This window comes from Dasypus novemcinctus, chromosome 17 (genome assembly GCF_030445035.2).
Source record: "Dasypus novemcinctus isolate mDasNov1 chromosome 17, mDasNov1.1.hap2, whole genome shotgun sequence".
Lineage (NCBI taxonomy): Eukaryota > Metazoa > Chordata > Mammalia > Cingulata > Dasypodidae > Dasypus > Dasypus novemcinctus.
In genome coordinates this window covers 93,815,617-93,830,553 of record NC_080689.1, presented here as the reverse complement: position 1 = coordinate 93,830,553, position 14,937 = coordinate 93,815,617, and the positions used below count along the sequence as shown (strand labels likewise).

Here is a 14,937-nt window from a genome sequence, read left to right as displayed (position 1 = left end):
TCAATGGGTGAGTCTGTTGGGAAAAAGGTGGTGAGAGGCAGGGCACGACATGCTTGTAGGGTGTACAAACTGTCTATGAAGGTGTTCAAGGGTTGGTCCACATACGCGTGTAATGCAACAGCAACAGTGAGCAATTCTCCTACTTGGACGGAGAACGCGCTGGTGAACAGAAGAATCCGCAGCTTCCCAGCTGAGGGAGTGTAAATGATGGCAGCATAGCTGGTCTTGGAGGCGTCAGTGAAGATGGTGACAGCATGAGGAATAGGCTTCTGTGTGGGAAGTGGATGGAAGCAAGGGGAGAAGGGCAGTTGAGTGATGCCTTGCAGGAGCCGGTGATGCGGGTAATGGTTGTCAAAGGAACCTCTGAACACTTCTGTGAGGACTTGCATGTCTGCATCATGCTGGAGCAAGTTGTTGGTGGCCTTGGTGTCGAAGGGCCAGATTATTCGAGCGGGTTGGATGCCATAGGTGTGCATACTTTGGTAGACCAGGTCGGTGGCGAGAGCGATCCATGCCTGAGTGAACGGGAAAATTTTTGGGAGCTTGCTCTTTGCCATGTGAAGCCAGAGTAGTGGCCCGTCTTGCCAGAGGAGTCCGGTGGGCGTCCCTCATGTAGGGAGGACAAGAGCTTGAATGGATTTGCTAGGATCATGGTGCTCGAGTCTACAGGTTTTGAGCGCTTCATTAACGGCTTGTACAGCTGCTCGGTCCGCCGGGGTGATGACGATTTTCTGGGCAACGGCTTCTGGAGGCTGGCCCTTAGTCTGCAGGAGTGAGAAGAGGGGTTGTAGCTGGGCGGTGGTGATGGGGAGCGCAGACCGCAGCCAGTTGATTTGCCTGCATAATTGCTGCAGCTCAGCGAGCGAAAGTTTTGGTGGGATGGTTAGCTCTGGTGCTAACGGAGTGATGGTGTGATGGAAGCGGAATCCCAGGAAGTTAAAAGGCGGTTGAAGACGAACCTTGTCCGGCTGGACAGCCAAACCGATTTGGGCGAGGAGACAAAGAAGGTCTTGAAGGACACTTTGTAGTTCTTGAGCGTCTTGGTGGGCAACGAGCAAATCGTCCATAAATGCCTGTTTGCGCAACGGAGCAACAGCACGGTCGACATAGAGCTGACAGATGGCAGGGCTGTTGCGCATCCTTTGCAGAAGCACTCTCCATTGGTAGCGCTGCGCTGCTCCTTGGTGCTTTGTCCGTGGCACGGTGAAGGCAAACCGCGGGCAGTCATTTGGGTGGAGAGGAATAGAGAAAAAGCAGTCTTTGATGTCGATGGTTGGGCATGCATATACTGAGGAACTGTGGTGGGGTGCGGGCACCCTGGTTGCGGTGAGCCCATTGGCTTGATGTGCTTGTTGATTTCCCGCAGATCATGGAGGAGGTGGTACTTTCCATTGTTCTTCTTTAGGATGACAAAAACAGGTGAGTTGTATGGATTGGTGGAAGGTTCAATGTGTCCTGCTTGCAATTGTTCTTGAATGAGGGTCTCAAGAGCCCTCAGTCTATGGGACGGAAGAGGCCACTGTTCAACCCAGATGGGTTCCTCTGTGTCCCATTGTAGAGGAACGGGTTCAGGCGGTGTAAAACGAACAGTGGCACTTAGTATTGGGGGAAATTTTGGACTGTGGAGGCTGCCGTGGTGAGGATTGCTCCCGTCTGTTCGAGGATGTCTCGGCCCCAGAGAATGTTTGAGATGGTGGAGAGTATGAGGGGGCGGAAGCAGCCATGGAGACCTTCTCTGTCTTCCCATTTGATGGCAGTGGCGCACCTCCAGGAGTCAGAGGAGCCCATGGCTCCAATGACTTGCGGCCCTTGCTCAAGGGCCCAGTGGTTGAAGGCAGCAATTTCGAACGGGATGCAGGAGATTTCTGCTCCGGAGTCGAGTAAACCTTCTAGCCATTGGCCTTCTATTTTAAGCTCTATGAGGGGCTTTGTCCCTCTAATGGGAACAGTCCACATCACGGTTGAGGCGGGCGTGACATTTTGGCCTCTTGAGTGCAGGGCTGAGGCCTGCCACGGGAGGTGTTTAAAGGCGGCTGGTTGGCATTGGTTGAGCGGCAGTCACGAGCCCAATGGTACCCTTTTCCGCACCTGGGGCACGGGGGTAGGTGGTCCTCGGTGGCGAGGTGGAATAGCCGGGACAGTGGTCGCATGGGGCAGCACGGTGGGCCGAGCGTGAGGGCATTCTTGGGCGAAGTGACCTGTCTCTCCACATTTGAAACAGTCAGAGGAAATGGCGAGGGCTGTAGCTATAGCCTTGGCTAGAGAGGTGGCTTGTGGATCAAGGTTGCGACAGGCTAGGACCCAATCGTGCACCCCCTTGTCTCTCATGGTGAGGATGACCTGTCTGCAAACCTCGTTCACTCCTTCTAAGATGAGCTCTCTGGCGAGAGCTAGTTGGGCTTGCTCTCCGACAACTTTACACTTGCAGGCTTCAGCAACTCTTGAGATGAAGGTAGAGAACTCTTCATCCTTGCCCTGTGTCAGTTGAGTGAATTTCTGAGGCCGAGAGGTGGCGGCGCTGCGGAAGGCACGGAGGGCAACTTCTCGGAGCCAAAGCCAAAACCCGGGCGGGGCATTTTGGTAACGAGCGGGGTCAGTGAATCGTCCGGTACCGGTGTAGGCCTCTGTGGGGTCTTGAATGCCAGCTCTAGTATTTTCGGCCATACGCCTTTCTGCTTCAGCTTGAAAGTGTGCTCTCCATTCAATGAACTGCCCTGGGGTTAGAATGGCACGGCCTAGAGAAACCCAATCGTATGGGATGGCTGCCTGTGTGCCGAGCTCTTCTAAGAGTTGCTGAGCATAAGGGCTACCGAGGCCGTCTTCTTTCACTGCACGCCGGAGTTTCTTGATTTCGTCAGGAGTGAAGGGATACCATTCTTGCGGGCGTTGTGCTGTTGGGTTGGTATTCAGCGGATAGAGGTGCGGAGTGCATGGAGTGCACTGAGGCTGGCCCCAGCTTGTGGGACTAGGGTGCTCTCAAGGGAGAGGCGGTGGCGCCATGAGCCGGCATGGCGCAGTGGGTTCCCAGAGTCTGTCCAAGTATCGGTGTCTACCCAGGATGGTGCCAGCGGCCTTGCTGCCTCTGCGTGCCCCCAAGATGGCGCTAGCCCTCCTTCCGGTGAACCACAAAATGGTGGCCACGGCACTTCCGGTGACGTTTCAGCCTGTCCCCAAGATGGCGTTGGCCCTCCTTCCGGCGGACTACAAAATGGCAGCCGCGGCACTTCCGGTGGCTTATAAGATGGCGGTGGCCTGCCCTCTGGGTCACTCCAAGATGGCACCACGACAGGAAGGGGCAGGTATAGGGAGCTGGAATTTCCGCCCGCCTGCCCTCTTGGCGGGAACGTCCCCTTTTCAGGCGGAGAAGAAGGAGGAAGCTTGCCATCTTGGTGCCCTGGCGGGAACTTCCCCCTTTCGAGTGAAGAAGAAGGAGGAAGTTCGCCATCTTGGTGGCAGCAGCCTTTAGGAGGATTCCTCTCAAGATCGGCATTAAGCTGATCTGACAGAGACTCATTGTCGGAATCATCGGGAGGCGGCTCCCCCTCTTTGGAGTCGCAATTGAGGGGTTGCTTTGGGCCTCACGAATCACTGTAATAGGCGTCTCTCAGAGCGGGCACGCCGAGAAGACAAGCACAGATGGCCACGAGCATGGGCAGAAGGCCCGGGGGGAATGACCTGCCGTCATTCTCCATCGAGGAGGTAACACGATCAATTAGGCGTGTGTAAGTTTCTGGGCTCCAAAGGTGGCAGGTGGCCAGCCATGGATTGAAGGGTAGAAGGAGGTCCCAGTACTTTTGCAGTTGGCGTAGGGAAACCCTGACACCGTTAGTATCTAAAAGGCCGGCAAGTGCCCTGACTTGCAGTGCTTGACAGGAAGATAGACGCCCGCACATCTTATCTGCCGGTGGCCAGTATATGGGGGTCCTTACCTTGAGAGCGCAGCGGAGTGGTGGGAGCAGAGTCCCACGGGGGTGGGGCGCCAGTCGCGTTGGACTAGCCCCACGTTGGGCGCCAGAGATGCGGGGGTTTCTCCTCCTGACGGGGGCGGCTGGAGGGGTTAGGAGGGCCGCACCTTAGCGGGGTTCGAGGTCGCGGTAGACGGCCTCGGGGGCTCTCAGGTGTGGAGGATGCACGGCGGGGGAAAGGAAGATGCCGCGGAGACCAGGTCTGTGTGCAAGTCCGATTTATTGAGGAAGTACAGTGGGTTATATAGGAGACACAGAGGGTGGGGGGAGGCGGACCTGCAGTGGGCTACCGCAAGCAGCCACCAGGGATGGGGGCGGACATCAGGTCAGCTCTGCTGTCTATAGGGACGGGGATTGGTGCAGGAGGGTACTGCCCTCCGATAGGTGGTTGCGATCAGCCGCTAGGCAGAGGGCAGGCGGAGAGGCCAGGGGCGGGGGGGGGAGCGACCAGGCGGGAGCCTGCTATCTGAGCTTCTAGGACAGCTGTTTGAGGGGATAGGCCAACAGGGGTGCCCTCTAATAATTAATAATACACCTTCTTACATTAGTAAATCCTTTGAATCTTTCCTTTTAAAATATGGTATTCAATATGTTGCTAATATTCCTTATAATCCTACAGGTCAAGCCATTGTTAAATGCAGCCATCTTACCCTGAAAACTATGCTTTTATAACAAAAAAGGGGAAATAATGGTATTATAACACCAAAAGATCAATTGGCAAAAACTTTATTTACTTTACATTTTCTTAATGTTTATAATTCATTAACACCTGTGGAATGTCACTCTGGAAAATGTCAAACATCTACAGTAGACACAGGAAGTGAAGATCAACCAATATTCTAGAAAGATATTTTAAGCAATGAATGAAAAAAAAAAAGGCAGGATTAAAGTAAGGGGGTGAGGCTACGCTCTTATCATTTCAGAAAATGGAGAACAAATTCAGTTATCTGCAAAAAGGATTAAACCCCAGAATGAAGAGATGGAGTCTTCTACAACTTCTGATGATGGTGATCATAAGTAATAAGGAAGCTGCCAGTAATTACACTTATTAGGCCTATATACCTAACCCCCCATTACTTAGAGTGTTAACCTGGAAAAATCCATTCTTCCATATATATCTGAATAAAACCCATATATTCCCTAAACTAATTGATAATCGATTGCCAATTAAACCCTATAAAGAAAGACAAAGAATCGATAATCTCATATTACCATTTGATTATCACCCTTATGCATTGGTAACCATCCTTCCTGTATGTATGTTAAAAATCGGGCCATAATTATCTTTAAAAATAATAATACTCAGTTTATTGTGACTTTATTTCCTTCTTCCAATTTATACATGACCAAAAATCCTATTTATGATTGTCCTCAAAAAGACAGTAGGGATAAAGAAAGATGGCAGGAGTGCCATATAGGAAGTGGATCTGTCATTTTTAATGATTCCTATGAAACAGTGTGGGAAAGTGCCCCTATGGGGAGTCCCATTGAATATGACAGATTTATTTGGCATGGTCTAAATAGTAAAGGACAACAAAAAAATTTTACTAAAAATTATATTTGGAAACAGAAAGGGAAATGGATCTCTTCTCCATGGTGTAATATTACATCTATACATAAACAAAAGAATTTGTGGAAAGTTTTTCTAGGAATAGCTCCTACTATAGAATGGATTGGGAATAATAGTAAGAATGGTCAATATCTGCATTTAAATCAAATTCATCATCTTCACGCATGTGTAAGAGATCCTTATATGTTTATGGTTGGAAAATTAACTATAACCCAAAAATGCTGTATTCTATAAAAATAAGGCATTGCGTCCTAGTAGCCATTACCCCACAACTAACACACTATGGAGAAGGCAAACTAAAAAATTTTACTATCCCTATCTGTGTCAAAGAGAGCCACCTTCCTCCCTATATTGGTAAAAAATTAGCCTCACAGGTTCAGTCGCTGCAGCTGCCACAGCATGTGGTGTTCTTTGTCATGGCCTCATCAGCTTGCAATACTTTAAACAACAATGACAAATTAGCCTAGAATCCAGTGCGCAGTCTCTTGACTCTGCAGCAGCAACATCCCTCGCCCAAGTAGCCTTACAAAACCATAGGGCCTTAAACTTACTCACAGCTAAAAAGGGGGAACCTGCCTCTTTCTCCAAGAGGAATGCTGCTACTATATAAATGAATCTGGTATTGTTGAGCAAAATGTTAAAAAATTGTGAGAATTGCGGAAAGGAATACTGCCCTCCCAATCAACCTCATCCTTATCTGCCTGGCTTACCTCCCCCTCATAACATGGCTAGGTCCCCTCCTCAGCCCCTTAATCGCTCTCATTTTAATCTGCACATTTGCACCTTGCCTTCTTAAATTCCTCCAAGAAAGGATGAAGCAAATTTCTGCCCATGTGATGTTTCTTGCCGCTGTTCGTCAATACCAGCCTATCCAGACCGAAGAACAAACAACCAACCTTTAAAAATGCAAATCTCTTGTGTTGCCTCATAGCCAACCTGTACCCTAATGGCATTTTCTTGCCTGTCCTCTCTGTCCACAGTCACAACATCACAGCTAACCCTTCTCTGTTTAATTAATATTGCTGAACAGCTTCAGTAAGGAGAGCAGCTTCAGTGAGGAGTTTAGTGGCTCAAATGAGCAGCAGGTGCCCTGGCCAAACAAGACAAGGGTGGGTGTGGCCTCACCCACTAATCTCAGTACATCATGCATGTCATGCATGGTGTGGAACTCCCCGTTATAGCTTGCTATATTTGCAAAGTCATCTGTCGCTGAGGCACTGGTCTGGTTAGCCAATGATAGGCAACTGGGTTAACCCATCAGTCAACCTAAGAAAGGGACATGGCCTTTCACTGCCACGATTCCCAATGATGGGTAAGACTGATCACTTAGTGGGTGCAGCTCCGACTTAAGACAGGCACAGCCCTCCTCAGTATGGGAGCACCTTGCAGCTGCACATCACCACTGAGCATAAGCCCTGCCCTAATGTGAGCCATTGCCAGTTGTTCTTCTCTTCAGTTCATAACACATTAAACAGAGAAGGGGGACCTGTGGGGAGTGACCCGCTGTGAAACCTATTTACAGCCTCCTACAGCATGGCGAATTTCACAACTACTACAGCCCTGCCCCACCATTTCCTTCTTCTTCTTCTTTGTTTCTTTGTTCTCCCCTTCCCACCACAACTCTGGTAACCACAGCAGCATGCATGTGCAAGGCACAAAACTCTGCAGACCTGGCACGAACTTTGAGCCAATACCCTCCTTGGATGTCTGCCACACGCAAGACCAGCCTATCACCTATGGACACACTCCCTTCCCTCAGTATAAATTCCCTTGTTCTACCCCCAATAAACGAGGCTTGATCAGAATCCTATCTTGCCTCCATTCTTCTCATCTCCTGCCTCCATCCCCCTTTCCCCCCACTTCTTCCCACAGGCCCCTGGAATCTGCCCCCACCGGCTCAGACAATGGAATGCACGGGGGAAGTTTTTCAGCATACAACTGAACAGGGTCCTACTTTGTGTGTTTCCCATGTTTCCACCCTGTGCTGATGGTACACAATAGTCACTCAAACCATACACTTAGTCCATCTCTGGTCATGACCCTCACGGAAACTTTTGGCATCTCTTAACCTTAGCGGGTCTGTATAAGCCCCTGACTTGGAAGAGGGTCCCTGCAAGGGAAGACTGCCCTTGATCATATGAGGTCACCACAGAACCAGACATCAGAAATCTGCACTTGCCCTGCAGAAGTGATTTTCTGCATCTCACTCAGTTGCCACAATCACACACACACAACCACCCCCCTTTCCTTTTCTTGGACCTGGAGAGAAGGGAGCTTCCTCTTGTATTCTCAGGAGTATTGGGGCCTCCCCTTTTAGAGAGCTGATCAGTCTTCCTCCTAATTTTAGAATTAGGCTTTTCCTGCCCCTGGGGGTCTTATCTATCTGATGTGTGGTGCTCCTTGCTTCATTCTCAGGGTCTCTCAAACACACTGGTGCTCTGGTTCTTCCAGGAGAGCTCTGGTGAAGACCACAACCTCATTCTGGACTAAAAGGGGAGTTCAGGTGAACCCAGGGCTGGGTTTCACCTGGGCCCTATTGGCCTCCTGAGAGACATCTGAAATGGGAAAACAATTGTTGCCACCTCTGACCTTCTCAACACAATCCTGGACAAGGCCCCAGAATTGTAGTAGCAGAGAAGTCAGGTATATGTGGCGTCGAAGGCCAGGACATGAGAACTCTGAGAAGGAAGTTGATTTATTTTGACTGGCCAGACTCAGCGGACTCCTGTCCTAATAAAGACCAAGTGCCAAATAGAATTTTTGCCCCCCCCTTTTTTTAAAGATTTATTTATTTATTTAATTCCCCCCCCTCCCCTGGTTGTCTGTTCTCTGTGTCTCTTTGCTGCATCTTGTTTCTTTGTCTGCTTCTGTTGTCATCAGTGGCACGGGAAGTGTGGGCGGTGCCATTCCTGGGCAGGCTGCTCTTTCTATCATGCTAGGTGGCTCTCCTCATGGGGTGCACTCCTTGCATGTGGGGTTCCCCTATGCAGGGGACACCCCTGCGTGGCAGGGCACTCCTTGCACACATCAGTGCTGCACATGGGCCAGCTCCACACGGGTTAAGGAGGCCTGGAGTTTGAACCATGGACCTCCCATGTGGTAGACGGATGCCCTAACCACAGGGCCAAGTCCGTTTCCCTGGGCCCCTTTTATACAGAGGAAATAAGAGTGGGGAGACAAATGGTGCTTGTATGCAAAAAGACTTTTTATTAGTTTCTTCAAGTGTTTTATCTGAGTATTGGATAGGTTATTTCCCCCAGGTAAGTTTGAATTAATGCATATCCCCCACATTCCAAGTCAGCATTTAGCACGAACCCCCCCACATTCCGGCTTACATCCTCCCTGAATATCCAAAGCCTACAGAGTTTATACTTCTCAATTGGCTTTCTAGGCATATTTGGATATAAAATAAGTTTGGATTTGTGCACAGGCTATACTACATCTGCTGCATTCAGTCCTTCATTTATAAAGGACTCCAGCAAGAGGACCAATACCCACCCTAGACTCACTGAAGCAATCCAATCAAAGACTCCAAATTGAATTCAATTCAAGTTCTCAAGCCCACAGGAATGAATTAGCTCCAAGAATATGTGATCTTTCCTGGGCTCCACATAAAGTTTCAAAGCGCCCCAACATGAAGGTCAATTTCTTTCTCTTACCTAGTATTTTATTGTTGATCGGCTTTACATTAAAACTCTTCTCTAATGCTTAGACTTGGCTGTATTTAATTGATCAAATTTTTCCAGTTCTTCATCTCATTCTAGCTCTGGATATTTGGTATAATTTTTAAGATTGTACTATTTGTGTAATTATTTCACCCCAAGAAATAAGATTCTTTCCTAGTTCCTTCTCCAAGAATATTGATCTGCTCTTTTTTCTTTGTTTGTTTTTTGTTGTTTATTTTTGTCTCTATAATTTTTTTACACACTCTTTTCATTGTCTCTAGCTGTTTTACATGATATGCAAAATCTTGGAGGATGGTCACCTCAGAAAGGACTTTCTGAAGTCAGTATTTCCAGTCAAATGAGGACCAGAGACTCACAAAAAGGGCTCAGACCAGCCCCAGTGAGCCCTGGAGAGAGGTATAGGTAAGACACCAGAAGCCTTTCTCACAACTTGGTGAAGTTTGAATTCCTGGCCTGCCAAAAATATGGCCCTCTTTAGAAAACTGTTCCCTGCAACCCTAAGGAGGCATTGTGTCTTTAAGCCTTAACTGCCTTCCTTCATGTCAGCAGTGGGGTTGAGTCAATGGCAGTGGCTGTCCTTGTCTGGGTTAGCTAAAACAGCAGCTCAAAACTGGAACTCAGTAATCAAAACTTGCTGATCAAAAGATATGCTCAACCCCACCATTCTCGGGGTAGACTTCCATGTTCCTCTCCACCCACAACAGCCAGCCAGGGACCAGATCCTAAGATAGCCCATATCATGAATGGGGGATGGGTGCCAGCTGTCACTGCAGAGTGAGTTACTCAGTATTTTTTAAACTGCATAAAAATTGTAATTAGACTTGTAGTGTTCTTTTTTAACAAGTCAATTTTATTTATACATATTAATAAAGCTTACAATTCATACAAAGTATAAAAACAGTGGAATTTGGTATGATCACATAGTTGTGCATTCATCACATCAATCATTATTGGAGCATTTCCATTATTTCAGTAATAATAAAAAAACAAGAAAATTCCGCACCTCTCAACGTCTCTATGATTCCACTGCTGCGCATAGTTGCTATTTCTGGCTACTCTTGCACAATTATTTACTAGTTCAATAAGTTGTTTTTTTGAGATGTATTCACATACACTATGATCTATCCAAAGTGTATAATCAATGACTTTTATTATAATCATAATGTTGTACATACAGTTTTTAGCACAATTTCTCAGCGTTTTCCATACACCATTCTCTGGATGCTGTATAATGCTCCTTTGGCCTCCTGAGCTCCAGAACAGCTGTTACAGACAGTTTCTGACTCTTCACTAGCTCTTTTGGAAGAGAAGTGAGTCCTGAATCTCCCTGCTCTACCATCTTCATGGAAATTCCCTTGCTAGTGTAAATATCTTTGGTATACATGGAACAAGATAACCTAGTACACATCTTCCTGACCAAACATGGAGAAAAGTTTTATATATTTTCCCACATGGAAAATAAGCAATCCAATATGATCTAAAGTTAGGTTAAGATTAGATCCAGAAAACCACCTTGAATGTCTCTCTATTTGTATTTTTTACCCTTTAAGGGGGTCATATAAGCATCAGCACATTGCCATTTTACAAGAGTCCATTAGTCTGAGAAAGAAGAGAGCATTCCTATTTAAATGATGTAACAATTCATGTATATTACTCCCAATTAAGTATGTTGAGTTTCCATTTTAAATATAACCTGAATATTGACTAAATCATTTTATATAAGTTTATCTGTATTGGGTAAAGAGATAATGCAGGCATTACACATGCAAGTGGGATACTTGTCATTGAATCAATTTCTAATTTAGTGATTTTCTTTGTTACATCAGTAAAAGTATCATTATCAGAGTCACTTTTAAGCTGTCTTTGAATATGGGAGTCCCATCTCTATTGTCTGAATCTAACCTGATTGATTGGTTATATACAACCAATATATACAACCAGTCTTGTATATATCCAATTTTGACCCTGTCTTATTACAGATGTCTTGCATAAAGAAGAGTTTATAGTCACCAAATTATAAGTGTGAAAAGCTAGTTAAAGCGTCAAATAAAGTGTCCCAATACCAAATACATTTAACTTATTGATCTGTAACAAGGGCTGACTAATTTTTAACAGGATACCAAATCTTTTTATTAAACCCTTACCTCTTTTTTTGACCAATGATCACTTTTGCCTGAATGGAACATTATTTTAGGTCATTCTTTATCATCTAGATATTGGCAAACCCAGCAATCAGTTAACTTTATAATGCTAGAAACCCTATAAATAACTGGGGTTGAGACAGATCTAACCTTAGAGAAGTAGCAGTGATTAATAGCATTGTTTTAAAAATTTTTTAAATCACTAAATAAGTTGTTTCTTTGTAAATCAATCAATAATATTTAACACCATGCTTTAAAATTTAGGTAATCAAGACCACATTAATAATCCGTAGGCATTTAGAATGAGATTCCATTTGCTCATAGTTTTGCATTGTAAGCAGCATAATCACTGCATAGATATACTCTGAATGTATATTAAATTATCTCATTTATACTAACTTTTCTTAGAAAGGATGTATTCTGCTTAGCTCTAGTTGGAAGTATCATAAATTAAAAATTAATTAAGCTTTACTGTATTTGAGAATAGCTTTGGCTTAATTACCAATACCTTCAGCCATTTCTTTTATATTTACATACATGTACATGGGTAAGTCATATGTGGATGTGTTTATTGTTTTTATGAAGTCTATCTATAACAATCTACTGCTAGTAACAGACACACTATGTTGCTGTTTAAAATTGTCCCTCAGTTCCATTCTAAACTCATAGTTCAGTTTATTTTATTGCCCTCACCCTGTCATAACCAGAAGCAACACACTGGAACTTTAAATTAAAACTCAACTCCACTTGTCTAAAGGTTTGTTTATTCATACTATTTTGCTGAAGGACTCATATGTATATATAAATCAATAAGTTAATCTGTACAGTTTGACAGCAATATTAGAATTCCTTGACCCTGTAATTCTTGAAGGAAGTGATGTATATTTTCTGAATAATGTAGAGAAATGTTGACCTTTCCAGCTATTTTTTAAAAAATGAAGAGTTCTTCCTTTTAACTAATTTATGAATTAATCTTTTGTGGAGAAGTAGGAGCCTGTGACCACCCCCACCCGAGAGGAAAATTCCACAGCCCCCTAAATGCCTATATCTAGCTTCTGTAACAAGTTTGTTCAACTGTAAAACCTTATCTCAAGGCCTCCTCCTGAAGAAAGTGTCATCAGCCCCTGCCAAAAGGCCAACCTGTCCCAGACCCTTGTAAATAACAAGAACTTCCCAACCGCCTGTCTCCCATGATAGAATCCCCTGTGATTGATTAACCACAAACACCTGCTTCTGTACATGCTTGCTTGCTGAGCTATTGCCCCCCACCCTGAAACTAAAAGCCTATATAATCAAACTCCTCCCACGACTTGGGGCTGCTCACCCCTATGCATAGGACAAGGCAATCACTATGCGGCTAATAAAGCTCTCAATTGAAACTTTTGAGTCTGAGTCTGGTTAATATCGCTAGTCAATAACACTTTCTGAATTCACTGGTTTCTGAATCTCGTCTTTTTTTTTAAATTTTTAATTTATTTTTTAAAAAAATTACATTCAAAAAATATGAAGTCCCATTCAACCCAACCACACCCACCCCCCCTCCCCCCACAGCAATGCTCTCTCCCATCATCATGACACATCCACTGCACTTGGTAAGTACATCTCTGGGCATCGCTGCACCCCATAGTCAATGGTCCACATCATAGCCCACACTCTCCCACGTTCCATCCAGTGGGCCCTGGGGGGATCTACAATGTCCCATAGTTCTCCATGAAGCACAACCCAGGACAACTCCAAGTCCCGAAAACGCCTCCCCATCTCATCTCTTCCTTCCATTCCCCGCATCCAGCAGCCAACATGGCCACCCTTCCCACACCAATGTGACATTTTCTCTGTGGACATTGGATTGGTTGTGTCCATTGAACATCTATGTGAAGTGAGGGCTTAGATTCCACATGGATACTGGATGCAATCCTCCTGCTTTCAGTTGTAGGCACTCTAGGCTCCATGGTGTGCTGGTTGACAACCTTCAACTCCATGTTAGCTGAATGGGGTAAGTCCAATAAATCAGAGTGTAGGATTTGAAGTCTGTTGAGGTTCAGGGCATGGCTTTCATATTGTCAGTCCAGAGATTCAAATCCCCTAAATATATCTTAAACCCCAACACCAACTACAATTCCAGTAAAGTAGCATGAAAGTCTTGTGAAAAGAGATCCCATCTGAGTCCAGTTCCATCACGCAGAAACACCAGCTCCAAAGAAGGGTCATCTGACAGGGCAGTGAACCCCAACTGCCATGACCATAGAATCCGTGGGTCTCTTTAGCCCTCAAAAGAACCAATACCTGGGGTTGTATCTACTTTATCTGTCTCTGAGACTCTGCTCAGGTGTGCATAAGGGCAATCCTTCTGACAACCTCCAGACTCTTTTTTAGAGACTCGTAGCCATATAAACTCATTTCTCCTTTCCATTTCCCCCTTACATTAGGTCAAACAGCATTTCAAAGTCATGTTATTATATGTAGACAGGGATATTTTGCTGATCCGCATTGAACCTTCAATTCAAGGTCATTTTCTAGTTGCATCTTCAGCTGGTATTTGGAAGTGATCCCTCGGTGCCAGGGAGGCTCATCCCCGGGTGTCATGTCCCACATTGGGGGGAATGCACTGCATCTACATGCTGAGTTTGGCTTCGAGACTGGTCACATTTGAGTAACAAGAAGGCTGTCAGGAGGAAACTCCCAGGCACAATGCTGCTCTAGGCGTTGTTCTTATTGCAGGTGTATAGGCTCACAAGCATAATCATTAGTATCAGGAGCCCACTGTTGGACCCTCATTCCTTCCTGGTTCTTACCGTTGCACCTGCGGGACTGTCGCTGCTCCCCTCAGGACCATGACAGAGCCCCCCTAGCCAGTAATCCATTACCCCCCAGTTGTTGTTTTTAATTGTTTCCCTATGAGTATATCCAAACATTACCATGCACCCTGGACATATGCCCTGTATAACTCCCTGTCAACTATATATAGCCTGTCAATAACATCCTATACCAGTATTCCTCCAGAACCATTGCTGAAGCACTCTGTGATCCAAAACTTCCTGTAAAGTGAATCCCAATATAATGTCAGGTTCCCTTGCTAGTAAAATGGAATATGGTGATGAGTTTAAAGGTTAGATCTAGAATACATATTGATTTGGAAAAATTTCTACATTCTATCTTCTTTTCTTTTTTCCTAATTATTGAGCTTCTCTTCACAAGAGTCTTAGATCATAGTAATTCATATATACAATATACAGTACTTCCACACATCCACCATAAAACTTTTTCCCTTCCACAGAGATAATCTTATAACTTATCCATATCATATTTACTGAAACTGATGTACAGACTCCGAAGCAATACCTTTCAAACAAGGTGACATCTGTGCTTACAATGTGGTCCATACTTTAGGATATACAGTTTTCTAAATTTTTTAGTTATCCTATGTTTTACATTATGGTTTACATTATTAGTCTGTCCTCCCCTGTATGTTTTTGGTGTAATATTACATGTTTTACATTCATCCTCGTGTACTCTCACGAAACTTCTCTCTTGCCCCCACATTTACCTTGGTTCCATCCATTCAACATCCATTTTCC

At 45.3% G+C, this 14,937-nt stretch overlaps 1 protein-coding gene across 1 annotated transcript; it reads right to left on the bottom strand.

The window, feature by feature from the left end:
* Window positions 1-1,596: 1,596 nt before the first annotated feature.
* On the bottom strand, window positions 1,597-1,956 carry LOC105745040 (endogenous retrovirus group K member 18 Pro protein-like). The gene has a single exon (XM_012521008.1). It carries the CDS (start codon window positions 1,954-1,956, stop codon window positions 1,597-1,599), a length of 360 nt encoding a protein of 119 aa, XP_012376462.1.
* Between the last annotated feature and the right edge of the window lie 12,981 nt (window positions 1,957-14,937).

What these genes read in the sequence shown, in the direction of transcription:
- LOC105745040 (XM_012521008.1), bottom strand. Translation starts at nt 1,956, where the DNA reads ATGTGGACTGTTCCCATTAGAGGGACAAAGCCCCTCATAGAGCTTAAA.